The sequence below is a fragment of the Leuciscus leuciscus genome (genome assembly GCF_965113295.1).
Source record: "Leuciscus leuciscus genome assembly, chromosome: 15".
Classification (NCBI taxonomy): Eukaryota; Metazoa; Chordata; class Actinopteri; order Cypriniformes; family Leuciscidae; genus Leuciscus; species Leuciscus leuciscus.
Genome location: NC_138739.1, coordinates 40,109,072 through 40,133,983, shown reverse-complemented (window position 1 = coordinate 40,133,983; position 24,912 = coordinate 40,109,072). Strand labels below are relative to the sequence as shown.

The window sequence follows — 24,912 nt, the reverse complement described above, 5'->3', positions numbered from 1 at the left end:
CAAGTTATAAATACACCTAATGTACTGTTGTTGAAGAGCAGCCTTTAATAGCAATTTCAAGGACACAAAAGACCATTAGTCCTTTAAATCATAAAGATTGTGTTGCATTATGCTTATTTGTGGGCAGGTTGTGTAGTACTCAGTTATGTCACTGGTCACCTCTCAAGTTAGTGGAAACGTGGGCTGGTTTTCAGCGAGGGTTGCAGAGACCCCGACACAGCACCATTTCAGTGGTAATGAGAGCATTTCACAGAGAAAAGTTGTGTGAGTATTTGCTCAGGAGAGACCATGATGCTGTAAGGCATTTAGGCTACCTAAAGCATTCTGAAGAGTTAGGATTATTTGGTTTGCTCTCTTAGATTGTGCCAATACATTTGTATTTATTCTATTTAAGTACACCTATTTTGCTAGAGTTGCACCGCACCATCCACGAGAAGTCGCCTGGTACGAAACTTGGGGGTGTGACTCTCCGGGATTCTCAGGAAGCCGCCTCCCATTCTACCAGCATATTAGGCGCTTGGGTTGTAAGTTATATTTTCCCTCACCATATAGTAGCACATGAAAGAGTGAATACTCCACGTTAGTGTCCTGCGTAACCTCTGAAGGTCTAGTGAGTAGCATGAGTTTAATCCTTACAAGTTTCTGGAGCGGAGCCTGGCCAGGGACAGCAGAGGGAGGGCGCTCGACCAGAGTGATGCAACCAATCCAGCCGTGATTATTGCCGACCGACCTGAACTTATCTTAGCATCCAGGATATCCTTCTTTTGGAGACACCTCTGACTCATCAACTCCTTCACACCCAGTTCCCCTGCTATCACATTTTTGTAGGGCCCGTAATAGTCCACTTTCTCCTTCTTGGCACAGGCAAGAGTGTCAGGAGCAAACTCATATCAGACTGTTAATTTTTTTTTTTTTTTTTTTTTTTTTTAAATTTAAATTTTTTTGACAGGGACAATGCAAACAAACATAGTGTCAAAGCAAGCTTGTCACTGAAGTGCTGCATAAAAAGTTTATAGTAAATGCTAATTTTGTGACTCGAGTGCTGCTTTGTCTCTCAATAAATGAACTTAGTGGCTCAGGTGCTAAATGATTAATGCACTTGTGAATTAATTTAAGAAAGCAAAAATTGCTAAAGCTCTCAAAATTCATTAAATTATATTTCTTAAAGATGGTACAGTATTGGCTTTTTATCCATAATTTTTATTGCTCGGTTGTATACAGAACCTATGCATTTGGTTACAGTGGGAGCGGCTTGTGCCCATGCTGTCATGCAGTATGATATATGAGAAAAAATCACAGCATGCATGTACAGCAGGGCTGCCTGGTTCCCATCCCAGATGAGAACCAGGTCATGCCGCTGCAGGGCCCCCTGGGACGCCATGAACGTTCATTACCAGCGGACCTCATAAACAAGAACCTCGGCCCCGAGGAGATGACACAATTTCATGTGCCGGGCAATCCTAGCCGCCTGCATAGCTAGACATTGCCCTAGGATGTGTGAACCGGATTCCAACCTATGTGAACAGCGCCGGCAGGCTGCAATTGTCTTGCTCCTGCACCTACAGTCGAACTCTTGAGTAGGGTAAACCCCTGCGTGCAACTGAAGAGCCGCAATATATCGTCGCTCCAAGAGACCAGCGGGTTTCCTCAGCTAAGCATTACTTCTCGGGGGAATGATGGAAGCTTGAAATCCCCACACCCTGAGTTGGAAGCACCATCCATGTTTGGAATTCCTCCAGCCTCCAGGTGGCGTCTTTTCTTGCGTTCAAAGGCTCTCCACTTATGTAACAGCCCATCACAGGTGGATAGTGTCAGATGCAGCCACTTCTTCACCAACCTCCTGATCTTCCCATCCATATTAATGGAGTACACTGTCGCTGACCCCACTCTAGTCAGCTTGGTAGAACAGCCATGGAATGGCATATTGATTAAGGAGGATCACCCTCTGAGAGGGTTTAAGATAGGATTTCCCAATTTTCCAGCATCAACTGTCAAGAGCAACTGCCAAGTCAGGCCTTAAGATCCATCCCCAGATTGTATCTGCCATGCTGGTTTCCTGCAGGGTCTTGCCCCCAGAACCCATGGGGTGTAGTCATTGAAGAACCGCTGCAGGGCCTGACGAGAAAGCTATGACACTTTCTAGGTTGGATGCGATGGCCAGTAGGAGGCACAGGTTATGGGCCATATCAGTCCATGATCCTTCGATCAGCACAAGGTCATCAGCAAAAGTAATGAATGATCCACCACAGTGTACCCCTTACAGGAGCGTTGAGGGCATGGATGAGGGGGTCAATGGATAGGTTAAAAAGTAGGGTAGACATTGGATCCCCCTGCTTGGCACCTACCCTCACCTTGATATCGGGTCTCGTCCCGTGTCGTACTGTTCGCTTGGATCTGCTGGATCAGACCTACCACGTGAGGATCCTCGTTAATTCTCCCAAGAACTGACAGGATAGGCTCATGGGAGATGGTATCGAACGCCTGTGCAGAGTCGACGAATACTACAGGGCAATAGGGCAGCTCTCTTCTTTGCAGAGGCGGATGAGACCTTGCAGCACCTCAATGTTCTCCACACACTCAGGGATTGGATGAAACCCCCTTTGTCTAGGGTGAATCAGACACGCCTTCAGCCAACCATTTAGCAATCACCCTATTGAAGAGCCTTAAGATCATCGACCCAATGGTGACCAGTTACTGATTTCCATCTCTGCATTGGTTCAGATGTCTTAGGAATTAGCACAGTATGACTTTTTTTCAGACGTGTGAGGATGACACCTGTGACCCAACACATGTTGAGCAGATGAGTGAGGTTCTCACAATTGGGATCCCACTTGAGAATATCCAGCTTCTCAATCCCATCTGGGCCATCTGGGTTGACCTGGACAGGTTCCCCTGCGCTCTGAGAGTCTCCGAAAAAGCTATATATTGGACAAATCAATTGGATAAACAGTAAATTCAGTTTAGTTAACTAAAGTCATCTATTAAACTTTTCAATATATGTTTTTAAAATAAAAAAATACATTATTATTATTTTTATTTTATTTGTTTAAACATCGATTTCTTTTGTCCTCTTCCAGAAAGGCCATGTTGGTCAACCAGCTCCACAAACTAACAGCAGGTACCATGAGTCTGTCAGGAAAGGCTGACTCAGCACAGCCCAGTTCGCTAGAGATGAATATTGCTACAGACACATGGTTTTATGAGATGACTGATGCACTGATTAACCACAGAGGGTGAGGTCCGCAGATTAATGGTCTTTTGAGAATCCCTTACATCAGCAAAACAATTTGAGTGCTATGTCTGAGTAGAAAGATCAACTGAGTATGAGGGTACTATATGATGGTCCTTGCAGTGTGATCTACAAATTGCTTGTTAAAAGTGTGTGTGTGTGTGTGTGTGTGTGTGTGTGTGTGTGTGTGTGTGTGTGTGTGTGTGTGTGTGTGTGTGTGTGTGTGTGTGTGTGTGTGTGTGTGTGTGTGTGTGTGTGTGTGTGTGTGTGTGTGTGTGTGTGTGTTACCTCCATATGTCTTGTAATAACAGAAACTTCATGCAAACAATCCATCCCTGAAATTGTATTTGAAAATATGAGCTTTGATTGTCATGCCTGTCGGACACCATTCCTCCTCATTAGATAAATGACTGTTAATTTCTTTACACTCTTAGGTTTCAATAGGGGGGTTTCACGGTGATGCCATGGAAGAACTTGGGTTCCTCAACAGTTATAAAAAAAAAAAAAACATGTTTTTCTTTTTTTGAAAAGCATTATAATAATCTAAAGAATCTTTTGTGCAATTGAAAGTTTCCATGGATGTTAAACGTTCTTCATGGAACCAGTTTACAGTCTGACTCTCTCCCAAGGTTTTCTTCTCCATTCTGTCACCTGATGGAGTTTGGGTCCTTCCCACTGTCGCCTCTGGCTTGCTTAGTTGAGGACACTAAATATTCAGCAGTATAACTGATTTGACTGCACTGACGCTATTGGATGAGAACTGAACTGAGATGGATGATGACATCACTGTTTTCTCCAGAGCTGCTTTATAACTGACTTGAACTCATGTCATCATTGATGGTGTTTACTTATTAAAGGGGTGGTATAATGTCCTTTTCACAAGATGTAAAATAAGTCTCTGATGTCCCCAGAGTGTGTGTGCGAAGTTTTAGCTCAAAATACCCCACAGATATTTTTATATAGCATGTTAAAATTGTCACTTTTTGAGGGTGAGCAAAAACGCACAGTTTTTGTGTCTGTTCCTTTAAATGGAAATGAGCTGCTGCTCCCGGCACAAGGGGTGGAGCTTCTAGAGCTTGCACTCACACACACACATGCACTGAAAATGTCAAAAACTTTTAGCCTTTTATGTTCAAACCGGATTCAGACAATGATGGAGAGACTCAAGAAGAAGTGACAACATGTAGAAGCAACAGGACATTTCTAAATGGTTAGTTGATGAATTTATGTAGCTTATGCGTAGTTATCTTCTAGTCTTTAGCATATTCTGTCTTGATCATCTATAAATCGTGTTCAGGGGGCGGGGTTTATGTACATTTTATGGTTGGTGATGTCACTAACCCGGGAGGAATGTGGTGTAGTCTCTACCAGCCGTTTGTTGTAGTCCTTAAAAAGCTATTTCTTTAAAAGCAAATATCTCCCTTTGCTTTGAACTTTGAGCATTGTAACTTTGCAGATGTTGTTTATGCTCAAACAGCAACATTACACACTAACTAAAGTTAGAAAAGTGAAATCATAATCAACCACCCCTTTAAACACAACTGAATTAACACTGAACTTTTTATTTGATACATTGCAATGAAAACTTTTTCAGAAAATAGCACAAAATGGAAGAAGTTCGGATTTATTTCGTGGAATTTTTTTATTTTAGAGGTAAACTATTTTTTTATTTTTTTATTTGACAGAAAGTGGCATTAAAAGAATGAATTTTCATTCGCAGGTACAAAAATAACCTTTCTTGTATACTTTTCAACTTCATTCAGCTTCATTGTATCAGTTTTACGAAAACGTGCCATGAAGTAGAGGATGGATGAAGGTTTGAATCTTTCTTTGAACAGTTTTCAATCTCACGAAGGAACTTACAAGATACAAGGTTATCTGGCATTGGAATCGTGTACAATGGACACAAGATGGCTTATAGTTGAATTTCACAGTACATTTACGGGATTTATTCATCTAAACTCGTATGAAACAACAGCAGAATTGATATCTTTCAAACCACTTGATTTCTTTTACCTGAAGATGAAGACACCAGTGAATCACACTGTTCCCAATATCCACAATATTTATAACACATCATAATAGGCAGCATTTTGAAGGTAAATATTTGAGGTAAATATTTTATTTAAACATAAATTAAGAGGTTTCTTTTTATACACAGTACATTTAATTCAGTGGTTTTAGAGAACATACAACGTAAAGGTAATGCCAGTTTCTAGATGCAATCTAATGTCAATCAGTTTTTGCCCATCAATTAGGTGCAACAATCTCTTCAGAAGTGATTAATGTCCTCACAGAGGATTCAAAAGAGATCCCAACAACCAAACTTTATTTGCAAACAGTGTAGAAGTCATCCTACTATCCTCCAGTTGTCTATAATGCTGCAGTTGGATTGGAAAAACGTGCAAATGTGTTCTGATGTACAAGCTAACATTGCACCTTTCGTCACATTATATCAGGGCTGTGAGTGAGGACAGCAAGCTCAACATCAGAACCAGGAGGCTGAACTGAGTGCAAACTCCATAGCCATGCAGGCAGTCGGTGTATGGCTCAATACAGGCAGCGTAAGCCATGGCGTGAGGTATGTAGCTCTGCTCCTGGACTCCGTGGAAGAGGTGGGCCATCGGGCCTTTGGCAAAAATGGCAACATCCTCAGAGCCATGAGTTTCTGAATCCAGAGGTACCGCAGCCTGCTGAAGATATTCATCACTGCCTGGGAACAACATATAGAGTTATTATTTCATTTATCAAATTATTATGTAACTGATTAAAGGAATATTTCATCCCAGAGTTAAAATGTCCCCCAAAAAAGTTCCAAAACTAACAAAAAAGCACGATAAAATGTGCTATATTCTAAGTCTTCTAAAGCTATATGATAGTTTAGTTGGATGAAAACATAAATGAATATAATCATATTTTTATGATTCAGTTTCATTCTAAGGAAAAGAGCAGCCTGGAGATTCTACTAAACTTCTCATTTTTTGTGTTTCATTCAAGAGAGAGAAAGTTGCACATTTGAAAAAACGTAAGTAATGATAAAATGTTTATTTTTGGATGAAGTGTAGCTTTAATGTGTTGCTGTGTTTGCAGTAACACAAATGACCACAAGATGGGGCGTCTGTATTTTCAAATCAGAGCTTGTGCCGTGCACTTAAAAATTCTGTTCTGCACTTGAGGGTAAAACAATTAAACTCATAAAACTTACTTGAGACCGTGCTATTCATGTCAGGACGTGTACTGTTCGCAATCTGGTATCCTGGACCGTTTCCGTAAAGCGCATTAGTAAAGCTCTTACCATCCTCAGCTATTGAATAGGAAGTGCCTAAAATACAAAGAAGTAAATAAGTTGTTTTTAATCCCAATGTGCATGACAAAAAAATAGAGTTTTTTGAGAAAAATGCATTCCTACTGGCAAATCATTTGAAACCTGAGCAGAAATAATTGGCCTCATTCGGAAAACTCACATTTTTTGTCATCATTAACTCACCTTGGAGGACCTTCTTTCTTCTCTAGAACAGAATTGAAGATATTTTGAAGGATTTTTGAAACGTGTTTGTCCATACATTGAAAGTCAATGGGGTCCAAATCAACAAAACTGACTTTTATTGTACAAAAACAAACAAAAATCTTTGTTTGTTTTCCACTGAACAAAGTCTTACAAGTCTAAAACTAAAAGAGGGTGAGTAAATTATGACAAATGTTAATTTTTGGGTGCACTATCCCTAATTTCAAAAGTTGTGGACATACAGAAAATGTCGTATTTGCCTACCTAGCACAGGATTGCCCCTGTAAGAGTATCCACCGAAGGAAAACACATGGGAATGGTCGGCAGTCACCACGGACAGGGTGTCATGTTCGTTCGTCAGCTCGGCCGCCCGCGCGATGGCCCTGTCAAATTCCACAGCCTCAGTCAAAGCGTACTTGGCCTGGCCTGCATGATGGCCATGATCTATTCTCCCACTTACAGGAAAGAAAACACACATTAATAAGTACGCTCGACTCAACACATCTTAAGGGTTAAGCAATAGAAACGACACTAAATGTCCTCTTATCTTCAACAAAGAGGTAGAATCCTTTAGAGTTTTTGCGAAGAATCTTGATGGCTTTTTCCACCATCTCTGTCAACGATGGGTCCATTGAAGGGTCGCGCTCCAGCTCGTACCTGGTGTCCTTTGGTTCAAAAAGCCCTAATCACAATGAAAACAACAGTATTAAACCACATTGAGAATAACCTGGAGTCAAAAAGTATATGGACATTTGTTTTCTGCCGCCGAATAACAAAATAAAAAATTTAATTTCGACTTTTTATTCAAATTTCGCAGTTTGGACTTTTTTCTCTCGCAATTGCACGTTCACATCTTGCAATTCTGACTTATTTTCTCAGAATTGCGTTATAAAGTCAGAATTGTGAGATAGCTAAAAACATTTCCTCATAATTGGACTTTATAACTCGCAGTTGCAAGTTTTATATCTCACAATTCTGACAAAATAAGTCAAAATTGCGAGATATAAACTTGCAATTGCGAGAGAAAAAAATGCTGAATTGTGAGTTTATTTCTTGAGAGTTTATATCCCTCAATTGTGACTATTGCAAGTTTACATCTCTCAATTTTGATTTCATAACTTGCACTTGCAGTGTATATCTCACAATTGTGGGAAAAAAAGTCAGAATTGTGAGAAAAAAGCCGCAATTATCTTTTAAATTGTTCTATTGCGTGGCGGAGACAAGCTTCCCTACAAAAGGTTAAAGACCACTGATAAAACTCTTATACTGTAGGATCAGCATAACAGGTGGAATTTTCCTTTCCAAATAGGAAAAGGCGGACTTACCCATCAAGTAATCGGTGTTGTCCTCATTGACAGCATCAAACTCTTCTTTATTCCACACATATTTGGAATTCTAAAGAAAGGAGGAGTTGTTAAAGGTGAAGTTCATCCAAAAATACACATTTTGTCATCCTCTCGTCCTCATGTTGTCCTAAACCTGAATGGCTTACTTTCTTCCATTGAACAGAAAAGGAGATTTTAGGCAAGATGTGAACCAGCCAAAACTGCAGCTGGAATGAACGGGAATGGATAGATCGCTTCACTCATTATAGACTGCTTTGGTTGTGTCAAGTTTCACATCAATCATGACATGGGGTTGGTTCTCGTGATGAACTGAACATGAATGAGATTTGCAGGAATTCTGAATACTAAAAATTCCTCCATTGTATGGAAAAGAGCAACCAGGACATTCTTCTAAACATCTCCTTTTGTGTTCCAATGGGAAACAAAGTAATTTAGTTCTGGAGCTTCATGAGGGTGAATCAACGATGACTGAGTTTTCATTTTTAATGTATTTTGGAAGAGGTTTGACTTACTTTTCTGTTTTTCAACCACTCTTGAACGAGATTTGTTTTGTCTTGTCGGCTCCCCGTGACTGAGGAGTATTCAGGATCAAAGGTTTCCTGGGGAAACATGTACTGTCTGCCACCTCCTAAAATAACCTACAATGAAATCATCGAGGGATTTCATAAGTGAGACATTCAGATTGACAGCTTGTTCTATAGTCGACAACTTATCTATAGTTCAATGTTCTGCGAGGTTATAGGGCCTTACGTCTATATCAGTGTTATGGACGAGTTGGTACGCGATGTCCTTGCATCCCCCTTCGACGGCTTCAGTTGTCAGCTCTTTATCGCTGTACCAGCCTCTTTCAGGAGTGTGGGAGTAGCTGGCGGCGGGTGAAGCATGCTGGACACGTGCCGTGCTTATGATGCCAACAGACTTCCCTGGAAATTACCAAACCAGTCATTTATATGGATAAGGTATTACTTTATCAGCAAATTATGCCTTTAATAGGTGTTTAGATAAGAGATAATGAGCCTCAACTGCTCATTTAACCATAAAAGACATATAAAAGCACAAAGGGTTCAAAGTAGTGATTGATTAGTGAACGAAGCGTTCTAACAAACTGTTTAGTCATTAGTTCAAAGTGTGCCTGCAATCAAAAGTAGTAGTATTTTTTTATTGAATTATCCACCAATTTCTATAGTTATCAAAATCCATGTAAGATCATAGACATATAAAGTTCTACCCCTTTTTTCTATCTGTGAATATTTTGGGTATTATTGGGACTAAAGGTATTTTAAAATCAACAGGTAGACAACCTTAGGATAAACTTTTCACATCTTGCTTAATAGTGTGAGAAAGATAATAGAGATAATTGTCAGAAAAAAAGTACCAATTACAACAACAAAAAAATCACTATTCAGAGAAATAAAGTTGAAATGACGAGATTTAAAGAGCAAGTTGTGAAATGTAAAGTGTAAAATATAAGAAATTAGCAATTGTGATACTCTGAAGTTTAAAATGACGAGAAATAAAGTTAAAATGTCAAGATTTTAGGTTCAGAAGGTGTGATATGAATTTCGGTAGTCACAGTGACGAAAAATAAAGTTGGAATTGTGAGGTTTAAAGTCGTAATAGTGAGAAATAAAGTCGCTATTGAAAGAGATAGAGTTGAAATTGTCGAGAAATAAAGTTGAAATTGTGAGATTTAAAGTCGTAATGGTAAATAAAAAAGTACCAATTATACTAAAATTACAATTTAGATATTAAGAAATAAAGTCGCTATTGTAAGAAACAAAGTTTAAATCGTGAGAAATATAGTTGAAATTGTGAGGGTTAAAGTCGTAATGGTGAGAAATAAAGTCGCAATTATACTAAAATCGCAATTGAGATATTAACAATTAAAGTCACTATTATCAGAAATAAAGTTGAAATTTGGAGAAATATAGTTGAAATTGTGAGGAATAAGGTTGACATTGTGAGGAACAAGGTTGACATTTTGAGGTTTAAAGTCGTAATGGTGAGAAATGAAGTCGCAAAGTCGCAATTTCACTAAAATCACAATTGAGATATTAAGAAATAAAGTTGAAATTGTGAGAAATATTGTTCAAATTTTGAGGTTTAAAGTCGTAATGGTAAGAAATAAAGTCGCAATAATACTCAAATTGCAATTGAAGAAATAAAGTTGAAATTGAAAGAAATAAAGTTGAAATTGTGAGAAATATAGTTAAAATTGTGAGAAATATAGTTGAAATTGTGAGGTTAAAGTCGTAATGATGAAAAATAAAGTCACAATTATGAAAACTAAAATCACAATTGAGATATCAAGAAATAAATTCGCTAATGTAAGAAATAAAGTTGAAATTGTGAGAAATATAGTTGAAATTTTGAGGTTTAAAGTCGTAATGGTAGGAAATAAAGTCACAATTATACAAAAATTGCAATTGAGATATTAAGAAATTAAGTTGCTATTGTAAAAAATTAAATTGAAATTGTGAGAAATATAGTTGATATTATGAGGAATAAAGTTGAAATTGTGAGGTTTAAAGTCGTAATGGTGAGAAATAAAGTCGCAATTATGAAAACTAAAATCACAAACGAGGTATAAAGAAATAAATTCACTACAGGTGAAACTCGAAAAATTTGAATATCATCAAAAAGTTGATTTATTTCAAGAATTCAACTTAAAAAGGTGAAACTAATATGTTATATAGACTCATTACATGCAAAGTGAGATATTTCAAGCCTTTATTTGTTATAATTCTGATGATTATTAACTACACTGTAAAAAATGTGCTGTAGTTATGCAGCTGTTGTAACTTACTGTAGATTTAAATTTATGTTATTTACTGGCAACAGTTTGTTCAAAGTTAAATGAACATTAAACATGAACAAGTCTTTGTCTTTACAGAATAAAATTATAAAATAACAATCTAATGCAAAGCATTCTGGGAACCAGAAATCTTCATCAACCTTTTTCTGTTTTTTTTCCTTTAGATTTTGGTTCCCAGAATGCTTTGCATTAGATTGTTATTTTATAATTTTATTCTGTAAAGACAAAGACTTGTTCATGTTTAATGTTCATTTAACTTTGAACAAACTGTTGCCAGTAAATAACATCAATTTAAATCTACAGTAAGTTACTGGCAAGTAGCTGCCAGTAATACTGTAATTTCTACAGATTTTTCTAACAGTGTAACCAATTAGTTCCTTTTAAGTTGAATTACTGAAATAAATTAACTTTTGCATGATATTAAAATTTTCCGAGTTTCACCTGTATAATGTCGAGAAATAGTTGAAATTGTGAGAAATAAATTTGAAATTATGAGAAATAAAGTAGAAGTTACGAGAGGTGAAGTCGCTTTTGTGATTTTTTTTTTCTCAAATAGATGTGTATTCCACATATACCCACCAGTCCCTAATTTTCTGTTTTGCATCATCTTTAGATGCAAAAAATAAAAATAAAAACCACTTCAAATTTCAAAAGAACATAACATCTGCCTAACTCTGCCTAACTCTGGGAATGAATGGCAGTAATGGGTAAACTCAGTGCTGGTATTGGGTAAACTCAGGGTCTTCCTTGCCATTACCTGCCATCTTGGCCTGATGAAGAATGGATTTGACCTCGTTGCCTTTAGCGGAGCTGCAGTCTTTGCGTCTGGCGGCTGCGCTGAGACCCAGAGTGCCGTAGTTTGCCTTCACACCACAGAGATAAGCCGTGGCTGTCGCTGCGCTGTCAGGCATCTGCTGGTCCACGTTATAGGTCTACAGCGGGGACAAACACACACAGCTGCATTATTAAGAGTCCTCAAGTCCACAGTATCAGCCTCTTCTGTCCGGCCAGTGAGATCTCTGCACCTTGGAGAGAGCGAGATGAGGGAACGTGTCCATGGCTAGGACACTCTCCTCTCCGGTCTTCCCGTCCATCTGTCCCTTCATGATCCTGGCTGCTGTTACAGTGCTGATGCCCATGCCTCATCGCGGGACAAAAACAACAGGTTACACTACTTTAAGGCACACAAGTATACAAGTATTATTGGTAAACATCCTATCAGAGTGTGATGATTTAAAATTGACTAACACATGCATGATTGATTCATGTTTTATTGATTAGCTTAGTCCATACAGTAATATTATACATTTGATCTTTACTAAATATTATGTCCTTTTGGTATTATATATAAGTTTTAATAACATTTGATCAATTAATTGAATAGGCACAATTGACTACATGCAAACTACTTGTGTATACTTACAGTAAATATTATGATTATCTAATCTAAAGTCTCGTAAAATCTCGTATCTTAGGACTTTGACAGCGGTGATTTACACGTGAAATTTAAAGCACACCACATAAACCCAAGCAAGGTCTTGTGCTAATGTTCATTGTGTAATATGCAGTAACATTGTAATAATAGTGTTACTTTATACAGTGTAAAAAGTGATGAGTTGACTTAACTTAAAAAATGAAGTAAATTAACTTAATGCGTAATCGAAAAAAATAAGTTATGTGGATTTAAAAAAAAAGTTAAACTTTAGTTACTTTTAGTTTCTTTTAGATATTTCTATTTATCTTTAATTAATTTTTGTTTTAGTTTAAGATCAAGTAATTTTAGTACTAAAACTTATTTCAGTTAGCTTATATATTTCAGTTAAAAAATTTAAGTTTGATAAGTTTAACATTTTATTATTTAGTTTAGTTTAGTTTTATTTTGCTTTATTTTTATTTTAATGACCACAAAAAAAATTTAACAGCACAGATTGAAATCTTTCAGAAAGATTTTTCCAGCTGATAAACAATAAAAACATTGACAGCCAATCAGAATCCACCAGGCTTTAAAGAGCTCAAGCATTTAAAGTGGCAGACGACATAATAAAAGCACGCAATTATAATAAACAGAACATTATTATCAGTTGACGTGGACGATAGTTATTATGTTAATCTTTATAGTTATCATTGTTGATGTAAGCGGACTTTATGCTGCAGAAATTAGTGTCTAAAATATATAGCAATTTCTTATATGTTTCCATTCCAAACAACTGCTAATTTTGACAAATTCCCAAAATCCGTGCACCACAATAATTGGTGCATCACTGCTAAATTGCCACGGAATCTGTTACGATTATAAAAATATAAAAGAGAACAATGTAAAACCAAGAAACAAAGTTCTGCGTAACTCACCATCTCCGAGGAAGAGGATGAGATTGTGAGCACGTTGCATTTTGGGCATCATGGAGAGGGACGCATCAAGAGCCTCTTTAGCCTTCCCATACCAAAAGTTTGGGTTCTGCTCCTCCACTTCAAGTTAATTCCAGAAAAGAAACATGGTTTCATTATCTTTGTTTGGAGAAGAAAGAATAACTGTGGCAAAGCACTTACCAGGAGAAGCGGAGAGACATCCATCAAAGGCTGCTAAAGCAAATACTCCAATAATCAGAAGAGTTTGTGTCGTGGCCATGGTTGGAGCGACTGCTTGAGAGCTCTGTCACACTCGTCCATTCCCTTCTCTTTATAGTTTCCCCTCAGACCAAAGGTCACTTGTACTGTTGATCATGTAGCCTACTTATCACGCATGACAATTTGACATGATATGAATGCTGATCTGAAAACTGCACTGGTTTGAACAGATTCTTTGGTTCTGAACTGCACTGTTGTTAACTAAGATGCATATACTATGCATTAGATAGTATGTATTGTTGTATGTATTTGCTATAAACAAGCTAAATTATCTGCCAATGGGATAAGAAAAATAACACGTTACAGTAATAATCAATTTCAATATATACGACAGCAATTATGAAAGTGCTATTTAATTGATAACACCGACAAAATGACTAATGTTTTCTTTTAGAAAGTTTATTGATGTCACATGTTTGAAATTTATAATCACAGTGCAAAAGAGCTTTCCATTGCGCAATATATACACACAAAAAATCTGGTTATAAAATAAATGTAAAAAAAAAAAGAAAGAAACTTTTTACATTTATATACACAGCATTGCACATCTGCAGAGAACCAAACTTCAATATAAACAATTTGGGTTATACGTCTCCGAAAAAGCCCAAAAGAGTCCCGGGGCCTCATTCGCTCATGTAATGGAGTCTGTCATCTTGCGACAAGCCAAAACCCAGCGGTTAGTGCGATAAGAAGCCCTGAGAGAGTGTTTCCACAGCCACCGGAGTCTTGAAGACGCAGTGGGCAGTTGGTGTACGGCTCCAGGCACGCTGCGTACGCCATGGCGTGAGCCACGTAATTCTGCTCCTTGACCCCATGAAAGAGGTGAGCCATCGGGCCTTTGGCGTAGATAGCCACATCTTCCCCTCCGTGTGTCTCTGATTCTAAAGGAACTGCAGCTTGTTGCATGTACTCTTCATCAACTACAAGCAGAATAAGATCATCTATGATAGTTGCATATACATTTATATATACACTCGTAAAAATGTTTTTGTAGCCATAGAAGAATCATTTTTGGTTCCCTGAAGAACCTTTCTATGGAAGCTTGTTACCGTCATGGAATAAAAAAATTAAAGTAATGATGACTTCATTGCGACTTTTCACTCAGAATTGAGAGTTTAACCTCCATACATGTAGAAATTACCGTAATTACGAGATTCCGGCTTGTAAAAGCACTCACGTCCTCGCAGAACTTCACAACTTGTAAACTGGGAATTTCCTGAGAGCTCCGACTTGTACCACCTGACCTCTGTACCACATGACCTCTGTACCACCTGACCTCTGTACCACATGACCTCTGTACCACCTGACCTCTGTACCACATGACCTCTGTACCACCTGACCTCTGTACCACATGACCTCTGTACCACCTGACCTCTGTGCCACCTGACCTCTGTGCCACCTGACCTCTGTACCACCTGACCTCTGTACCACCTGACCTCTGTACCACATGACCTCTGTACCACCTGACCTCTGTACCACATGACCTCTGTACCACCTGACCTCTGTACCACAAGCCCTCTGTACCACATGACCTCTGTACCACCTGACCTCTGTACCACATGACCTCTGTACCACCTGACCTCTGTACCACATGACCTCTGTACCACATGACCTCTGTGCTACCTGACCTCTGTACCACCTGACCTCTGTACAGCATGAGCTCTGAGTATAATGTCACGGTAATTGCGGCATGGCATTAACGCAGCATATATCCCACAATTCTGACTTCTATTCAATCTTCTATAGAATTCACATCTTCTGAATTCTAACTTGCAAGATAAAAACTTACAACTGTGAGTTATAAAGTTCGAATTGTAAGACAAAGTTCAAATTGCGAAATATAAACTCACAATTGCGGGTTATAAAGTTCGAATATCAAGATATAACCTCAGAATTGCAAGTTATAAAGTAAAACTTGCGAGATACTTTGACTTTTTTTCTCAGAATTGTAAGATATAGACTCCCAATTGTGAGAAAAAAAAGTTAGAATTGTGGGATAAAAAAAAATCACAATCAACTTTTACATTTTTTATTCTGTGGTGGAAACAAGCTTCCAAACCTTTCAGTGATCGGTTCTTAAAATATATTTTTTTCTTACTGCAAAGAACTTTTTAACAATCTAAAGAAGCTTTTTCCACTGTAAAGAACATTTAGTGGGATGGAAAGATTCCATGGATGTTAAAAGTTCATGGAACCCAAAGATTGCCAATCAACAACCTTTATTTTTAAGAGGGTACAGGTACTAAATTATGTGAACACTTACAATAATCCACTGCTGAAACGTTTCCTCTTGTCCCGTTCACATGATTGTATCCTGGCCCGTTAGCATACAAGATACTAGTGAATGGAAGACTATCCTCAGCCTTCTTCGGTGCCAGGCCTGAAAGACAAAATAACAAATAACAAGTAAAAAAGTGCAAGAAGCCCCTCGGGCCAAACCTAAACTCAAACATAATGTCTAATTTCTACTGAAACATGTTTAACTCTCTGGTGCTCTTCGGAAAATCTTTACATATTGGTTTAAAATAAAAATGTCTCAATCGGAATGGTACAAACTTGGTAAGGGTTTTGGCACTTGCTATGTGAACACACAAACACGCACACACACAAATAATAAATGAGAAAAATCACGGACATGATTTGAAAAGGTTAAATTTGCTTGAAAAAAATTGTCACTTGAACTCATCGTGGTCAAAAATTACTGCATTGAAAATATGAAACAAATTTCATCTAGTGGAAATGTTTGGTACTGTGACACAAACAAAATCTTACTGAAAGCTCATTTTTTGAGATATCAACCTCAAATTTGGAACACAACTTGTTTAGATCCATGGCTATTATTTTATCGCAGTTTTGGAACATGTTTTGGAAATTTCATAAAAAAATTCATATAAAATAATTTCATATAATTTTAATTAGTATTTTTATGCATTTTTTATAACAATAAAAGTAAAATTCTATAATGTTTTTAAGTTCACGTTTTGGGTTCAACAATAATCTGCCAAGTGTCATCTTTAAAAAGATGCCAAACTGAAGTCTGTGCTTCAAAGCATTCAAGATTTATGACAGATTAAGTTGGAAATTCAAGTTTATGCTCAAAAAGTGAATTAATGGATTATAACTACTGCCTAAATATAATATAGTACCATAAAATCCACTAAAAATGCAAAATAATAGGCTAAGCTAGTAGGTTAATCAGTTAGCTTGCTAACCAAAGGCTGAAAGCCCAAAGAAAGTGACATATAGGGAGGATCTAGAGTACTTTTGATTAAATTAATAGGTCATGTTAGTATACCTTTCTTAACATTGTCATAATTTGAATGCAAAGACAGGAAGTAAAGCTACCAAAAATAGGGTTCCCTCTGGGAGTGTTTCCACCAAAAGTGAAGACATGGGAATGATCTGCAGTGACAACAGTGAGAGTGTCCGATTCGCTGGTCAGCTCAGACGCTCTCTGAATTGCCCGGTCAAACATGATGGTTTCAGTCAGAGCAAGCTTGGCAACCCCGTCATGGTGTCCATGGTCTATTCTACCTCGTAAAACACAAATGGAGATGTGTTTCACTGTTAATTCACAGAATAACTTGATAAAGCAGTAACGCCACAGCAAGTGATAAATACTCATCTTCCACAAAGAGAAAAAACCCTTTAGGATTCTTGCTGAGGATCTGAATGGCTTTCTCTGTCATGTCCACAATAGAGGGGTCACGGGTGCGATTCCTAAACACTTCAAATCTCATATCTTTGGGTTCAAACAGACCTAAATGAGAAAAATGAATGAGAATATCTCCGTGGCAGACTGACAACGCAGAATCTTTGTGAACTGGCATTACCCATCAGGCAGTCTGTTGTTTTAACGTCCACCGCATTAAGCTGCTCTCTGTTCCAAACATACTGGGCGTTCCTTCCCTTACAAACAAAACAGATAAAGATTGTAGCAGGGGTTTACAATCACAAGTTGTGCTGGGATAAATCGATTTCTTGGCGATACCTTACGAGCATTTAGCCAAACGTCAATGAGGTTCCTTTTGTCTTTGCGATCCCCTTTGCGAGAGGATGAAGAGGGGTATTCTGGATCAGGCGTACCCTTGGGTGTCATGTACATGCGGCCACCGCCAAGAATTACCTACAACAGAGACAAATAAATTACATTTACTAATGGCGTTTAGTTATTTCACTGATGCATTTGGTTTTTAAATGATGCCATTGTGTATTTAAGTCACTAGATTGTCCAAAAAGCTACTTTGAACCTTTAGGTTGCCAAGCTGCAAGCTAATAATAATTCGAAGTAGTTAAACAACAGTCAAGCTACTGATTGCTAGCTATGCTACAAGCTCAAAACAAGCTAACTACGCTGAAAATACTATATGTTTTTTATAAATAAATTTAAGGCATAAGAATAAGGCATTCTACGGCGCCCCTAAAGGGACATGGTTAGGCTCACTGATGCAGTCGGTTACATTACAGAACATCAGATTTCACTTATGATGTGAAGATAGTAAGGAGAGAAGGCTGACAGGACGATGTCAGAGGATTTGGTGTGCAATAGATCCTGAGCGTCAATGAGAAATATATTTTCTTGTAAAATGTGTGGTTAGTACCGTCACCCCCTATACACAGAGTACACGTGATCACGAATTCGAAATTGAAAAGTGAGCGCACATTCAAAAGCGAATTCTGATCTCCTGATGCCTACAAATTATATACAATATAATTACCCACCTATATAATGTCGAGAGAACGCAAAAGCATTGAAATATATTTTTTCTTCACCATGTTCCTTTAGGGGCTCTGTAGTATCCGTTATCTCCTTTCCAAATTTGAGATTCGGCTTCGGGCACATCCCTATAAATATCTCAAATAACGTGACATTGATATAGAATTGTAATATTGAATAACACACCGAAGTTGCATGTACACTTTACATGTGCTTTGGGATGTTAGTCAACAAATCAAAATAAGTGCATTTCTTTAAAGCACAACAAAAGATTACTAAAACACAAAAAAATGTGCATATGACTGCCTCCAAGGAAAAACATCACTGAATAGTTAAACATCATCATCACACTATAGGCTCCGCCCACTGGCGTTCAGTCGCTTAACGGCTGACATTTTCCCACACTGGACGTGAGCGACGAGTCAAAAGTAAATATAACCCATTATAATGACTGACGCTGTCTACACTGATACAGTATACAAATGCGTGTTCAGTTTCTGACGTACTCCATACACTTGATTCTGCCGACAACAGGAAAAATGGAAGAGTGAAAGAACCGCTGTTTTGACGTGTCCAGACGCTGTTTGCGTCTCTGTAGAGACTTCAGAAGGATCCCAGTGTCAGAAACAAGAGGGTGGTTTATTCTAATGGCGTCCCGGTTCGCATCAGAGGATTATATGTTTTTTCGGAGCATATTATTTAGTCAGCGAGGCAAAGTGTAATGGACAGTTAGCAAAGAAACAGAAGCAAGAACTGGATCTGACTGCAGCTGCATCACAAACTGTAAGTAAATGACGGTTTTATATGGATAAGGTTTTCAAAACGAGTGGGCGTTGATACTGTTTCCTATGCAATGAAGTTAGCCAATTATTACAGTGTCGTTCACTGAAATATACTTTTAACTAAGATTTGAAGAACACTGCAAGTGTACATTCAATACAATTAAGCACACTTCATTTTCGTAAGGGTTGCATCTAGTTTGTCAACTAAAAATGTAACTGTGACCAGTCTGATTAAACGAGTTAAAGTAGAGATGTTAAAAATAGTGGCTGTTTGAGACAGTATCAAACTTGAAATGTTCCAAAAAACTCAATATAGTACAGATAGAGTATAGTACAGTACAGAGGGCCTTGAAATGGCGAATCATTTTTGTGAGTCTGTTCATTTATATGAACCATCTGAACGAACAAATTCACTATAACAAATCAGACATTCAAATCACAAGCAGTTATTTATGAACTTCTGGCATGAAACATTGGGGCTCACATCTATGTCGGTGTTGGTCACGAGCTGCGTGGCGATGTCGGAGCAGCCCTGGCGGCGGGCGGAGGAGGGCACGTCTGCGTCGCTGTACCAGCTGCGGCTCACGGAGTGGGCGTAGGCCGCGGCGGGTGAAGCGTGCTGGACTCTGGTGGTGGTCACAATGCCCACAGACTTTCCTTGATATACACACAACCACACACCATCACATCCCGCATGAGTAAGGCAATCTGCACACTTCAAAATAAAGCTTCTTTATTGGCATCTATCCCAGACTGCAACATAGTGTCGCCCAGATCCGGCCCGCATCTGGTACGCATGTAATCCACATGTACCAGATGTGGGCCGGATGTTGCAGTCTGGGATAGTTCAAAATTAAGAACCTTTATTATCCCTGGAACCTTTCCATTCTACAAAAGGTTCTTTAGATTATTAAAATGTTCTTCACACTAAGAAAAACAAAGGTTATTTTAAGAAGTTTTCACTGAAAGTTGCTTTTGGGGAACCAAAAATGGTTCTTCTAATCTAGGGCATCCTTCTTGGAACCTTCATTTTGAAGAGTGTGGCAAGGGTGTATAGTTACATTCAAGCTATTTTAAAGGTGCTCTAAGCGATGTCACACGTTTTTTAGGCCAAAACATTTTTTGTCACATCCAGCAAACATCTCCTTACTATCCGCTAGCTGCCTATCCCCTGAACACACTGTAAGAAAACGCGGTCTCTGTAGACAGCCCAGGCTCCACAAACGGCAAGAAAAACAAACTGGCCCAGCCTGGACCTTGAAACATAACAAACAGTGTTCCAGCCAATCACCGACAAGAATGATTTGGGGGTGGGGGTTGGGGGGTTAGAGCACGTGCATATGAGGGGGGTGTGGGGAGTGGAGAGATGTCCTAGACAACGACAACGACTAACTTTTAAAAAATGTATTCTTGAGAATTTTGATATGGCCGACACACGACCAAAGAGACGACGTTCTGATGAACAAATAACAAAGAATAGGGAAAAGGGGAAGGAACGCGCAAAAAGTCCCGAATTTACATCGGAAAAGCGTTCAAAAGGTGGCGAGAACTCCGCCGGCAGAAGGGCTTCCAGTCCCACATTCAGAAGGCTCTGTGTTTGCTGGACAGGGGAAATCCAGTTTGTTTTTCTAAATGGTTCATGACTGTTTCAGGGAAGCACGGAAGGGAAGGGAAGGGGAGGGGGGGGGATGAGGAGCAGGGAGGGTCAAGCTAGCCTCCGTTTTGTTTGACAATACTTTGAACGTCAACAAGAAGTGACGTCACCCAACATCGCTTAGAGCAGCTTTAAGGCATGAATAAATAAAAAATTCACAGGAAAAACAAAACGTTAAAATTTTGGTGATCAAAGATGAGTTTTAAGTGATAAAATACAAGACAAGACAAGTCAAAACAGTCCATATGACTTGTGCACTATTTTTGGGTGAACTATCCCTTTAAGAACAACCAACAACATTGTGATAGTGAGGCTAAATGGAAAATAGCTTACCTTGTGTTTTGGCACGATGCAACACTGAGAAAACCTCATTGCCAAATGTTGTGTTGCACTCATAGGCCACGGCTTTGGCACTCAAGCCCACGGTCTTGGCATTGGCCTTCACACCGCAGTGGTACGCCGTCGCTGTGCTGGCACTGTCCGCCACTTGCTTGTCAACACTGTACGTCTGTTTGGAAACACATCACATAACTTTAAATAATTATAGCGTTAAAAACAGACTGCTGTTATAAACAAATCTCCTCAGTCCATCATTCCCTCTCCCTCATGTGTGTTTTCAGGGGCACAGGTTGCAGTACTATCTGAATTCCTCAGGATTTTTATTTATTTTTTGCTATTAAAGGTGGTGTTTGTATTTTTTACGATAACCAAGAATCTCAATATGGAAAATGAAAAATGCATTCATAAACAAAACATGGCTTTGTCTTGCATAACAAGACTATTACTAATGATCACTTTGGCTGATTAGCACAGTGTGGGAAATGAGAATCTTTAGACCTTTGACAGGGCGACATATGGAAACGTATCCATGGCCAAAACAGTCTCCTCCCCCGAGCGTCCATCCATCTGACCTCGCAGTATACGGGCGGCTGAGACCGTGGACACACCCATCCCTGAAGGATGAACACACACAGTCTGCTGTCATACATAATATCACAGCTTGACCCTGAGCCCAAAACCATTCATAAACTCTACAGTAAAATATGGGGTGAGAAGTAACAGGTATGCGCGTAATACACAGTCAGTCAACCAATCATTATCGCAAAACAAACCCCAACAGGTGCACATTATCCCACTTATTATGCAGCTACTTACCAAATACAACATACATGTGTCAATAAATCAAGTATTCAAGAGAGCAGTGTAAAAATGGTCATACAGATAAAGCAGAAACTGTAGTGTACTTCAAATTTTAGAAGCGCGCTAAGTACCGCAAGTTATGTAATCGGATTACTTTTTTCAAGTAACCAGTAAAGTAACGCATTACTTTTAATTTTACAACAAAATATCTGACTTACTTTTTCAAATAAGTATGCAGGTTATTTTGTTTTCCCATGTATTGACTGACCGCTCTCCTGTCCTCATGTTGAGAGGAATCGTGAGTAAGTGCAGTTGTTGTGTGTGAACATGATGTAATTGTAGATCTAGACTAAATGTGAACATTTACTCATCCCACTTGCACAAAACACATTCAGTATTCCTCAAAATAAACAGTACATATACATAAATATATGACACAAGTTTCAATTGAAATGACATTAAAGTATATTTTAGTTTGCCATAAATGCTTATCAGTACTATTTTTCAAAGTAATTGTGAAATTACATATAAATATGTACTTAAGCTCTATTGGGTAAAAACACACTCTTAAAGGTGCATTGTGTAATGTTTAGGAGGATCTGTAGACAGAAATGCCATATAATATACATAACTATGTTTTCAGTGAGGTATAAAGAACTTACATAATGAACCGTTATGTTTTTATTACCTTAGAATGAGTAATTTCTATCTACACACACCGCGGGTCGCGATGTTTTTTTACCCCTAACCCCGCCCCTAAATCTACCCTTCACTGGGGTTAAGACCAATCAGGGATGACTTCCCTAATGAATATTCATGAGTCTTGGGGCACGACTATGATAGCATCATAAATCGCTATTGTTAAAACACTAAGAAAGCTGACACAACATGAAACTTTGCTGGAAGTATCACCAGGGGCTCTACACATGAACTCCAGCATTGAGAACATTGTTTGTGTACAAAGAGAACAACTCACTGTGGCTGTTGTTGTTTTGACAGTCAGAAATAGTCGATCTCCGAATGCGAATGAACTGACTCTGAATTTTAATATTGTTTCTTATATGAGGACCTTTTTCAAATACAAGGTCAATATTGATTTTCACTAACGACAAAACAACAAATTATCCGTGAATTTATATGGAACTAAGCTTTAGGAGCTTTCCATCTTTACTCTCCTCATGTTACGCTGCATTCGGAGATCGACTATTTTTGACTGTCAAAATGGCGGCGGCCGGAAACAACAACAGCTTCAGTGAGTTGTTCAAAATCTTTCTTTTTAGCAAACTCTGTGTACACAAACACTGTTCTCAATGCTGGAGTTCATGTGACGAGCCGCTGGTGATACTTCCAGCACAGTTTCATGTTGTGTCGAGCCTTCTTAGTGTTTTATCAATAGTGATTTTTGATGCTATCATAGTCGTGCCCCAATCACTCCCATTCACAAGGCAATCTGACCGAAAACGAAAATACGGTCAATCTTAAAAGTGGCGTTTCCATCCTAATTATGCTTTTAAATAAAAGTTTGCTTTGGGTAGATTCACAAAAAAAAACAAAAAAAAAATTGATTGCATTTTGACGAGAGTTACGCTTTAAGTGAACTATTGCATTTAATATAAATTTGAACTATAATACATTTTCATTGCAATTAATTTTTTTCCAGTTACTTCATCACTTAAGTATATTATTTCTGTACTTCTTATGCTAAAGTGTGTATATTAGTGCTGGGCAACTAGCATCCAAAATAAAAGTTTGTGTTTACATAATATATGTGTGTGTACTGTGTATAATTATTTTGTATATATAAATACACACATATGCATTTTTATATTTAAGAAATATTTGCATGTACAGTATATACTGTATATGTTTATACATAATTTATATTATATATAAATATAAATAATTATATATAAATAACAAATTTTTCTTAAATATATACATGCATATGTATAAATGTATAGGATAATGCAATGTAAGTCGCTTTGGATAAAAGCGTCTGCCAAATGCATAAATGTAAATGTAAATGTAATGCATATGTGTATTTATATATACAAAATAATTATACACAGTACACACACATATATTATGTAAACACAAACTTTTATTTTGGATGCGATCAATCGTTGCCCAGCACTAATACATACATATATATATATATAAAAAAAATTTTTTTTAAATACACTAAGCCTTCAATATTATATATAAAATCTGATATTGAAGGCTTAGTGTATTTGTATTTCAAATCCCCCAAAAATCATTAATAATTACTTAGAAATTGTAGTGTTGTAATAAGAAGTGTAGTTTGATGGGCCGATCAACTGTGTAAAGTGGTGTTGCTAACTCACCATCGCCGAGGAAGAGGATGGTGTTTTTGGCGCGGTGCGCTCGCAGTGGCAGCGTGAGGGCCGTCTGAAGAGTCCTCCTGGCCTGATCGTTCCAGTACACCGGTTCCTTCTCCCATTCATCTACACACCAGAACAAACATGACGCCTTAAACAACTTCTCCTTCTCAGAAATAGCGTTGGTCTGAGGCAGTAACTCCACCGCAAACCTGCCCTGACAAGACCTGAGCGCTTCTCAAAGAGCCACCCAAACACCAGCCCTTGAGGATCCAGATTCAGCCCACACACCTACATGCGAAACACCCACGAGCCCGAGCGTGGACATCATTACCTGTCTACCCACCGAGCGCTAATTTTAGCAGTGTGGACAATAGGAGCGCTGTGTCTTACCCACGGGCTCAGCGCTGCAGCTGGTGTTCAGGAGGAGGAGGAGGAGGGCCAAGAGGAGCAGCACCCCGGGGGCCCGGCTATAAACCAAACACATCCCGAGACGAGGAGAAACGGAGAGACTTCAGTGCACCTCGACGCTGGAAAGGAGTGTCTCCTGCAAACCTCCAGCCCCTGCTTTTTAAACCCAGGGTGTGTGTCAAGCCGGGGCCCCAGACAGCTCATAGGCTCGTGCTGACGGTGCGGGACCACACAGGGCCAGGAAGCCCCTCGACCTCTCTCACAAATCCGGCGTTTTTGTTTTAGAAGACTCTGCTCTTCCTTGTTTCTTTTCTTCCTTTCCTTTTCCCAGCTCTCCTCTAGGAAGCCT

The 24,912-nt window shown here is 38.5% G+C and overlaps 1 protein-coding gene and 2 long non-coding RNA genes across 3 annotated transcripts in view; 1 reads left to right on the top strand and 2 right to left on the bottom strand.

Annotated features, from left to right (window-relative positions):
- LOC309475383 overlaps nt 1–24,912 on the top strand; it is a 308,063-nt gene that overhangs the window by 22,369 nt on the left and 260,782 nt on the right. The gene's annotated exons all lie outside the window — the stretch shown is intronic.
- Nucleotides 5,466–24,701, bottom strand: alpi.1 (alkaline phosphatase, intestinal, tandem duplicate 1). The gene is made up of 22 exons (XM_082137555.1): nt 24,546–24,701; nt 24,159–24,278; nt 21,511–21,626; nt 21,007–21,181; nt 19,504–19,676; nt 17,512–17,646; nt 17,354–17,429; nt 17,146–17,280; nt 16,866–17,057; nt 15,784–15,900; nt 14,178–14,440; nt 13,443–13,545; nt 13,245–13,361; nt 11,921–12,036; nt 11,653–11,827; nt 8,831–9,003; nt 8,593–8,718; nt 8,060–8,129; nt 7,282–7,416; nt 6,999–7,190; nt 6,435–6,551; nt 5,466–5,942 (listed from the first exon to the last, which is right to left on the bottom strand). Exons 1-22 carry the CDS (start codon nt 24,637–24,639, stop codon nt 5,680–5,682), a joined length of 3,183 nt encoding a protein of 1,060 aa, XP_081993681.1. The 5' UTR covers nt 24,640–24,701; the 3' UTR covers nt 5,466–5,679.
- On the bottom strand, nt 14,587–15,422 carry LOC309475389. The gene is made up of 3 exons (XR_014197635.1): nt 15,165–15,422; nt 14,941–14,972; nt 14,587–14,764 (listed from the first exon to the last, which is right to left on the bottom strand). It is a non-coding gene; the product is annotated as an uncharacterized lncRNA (long non-coding RNA).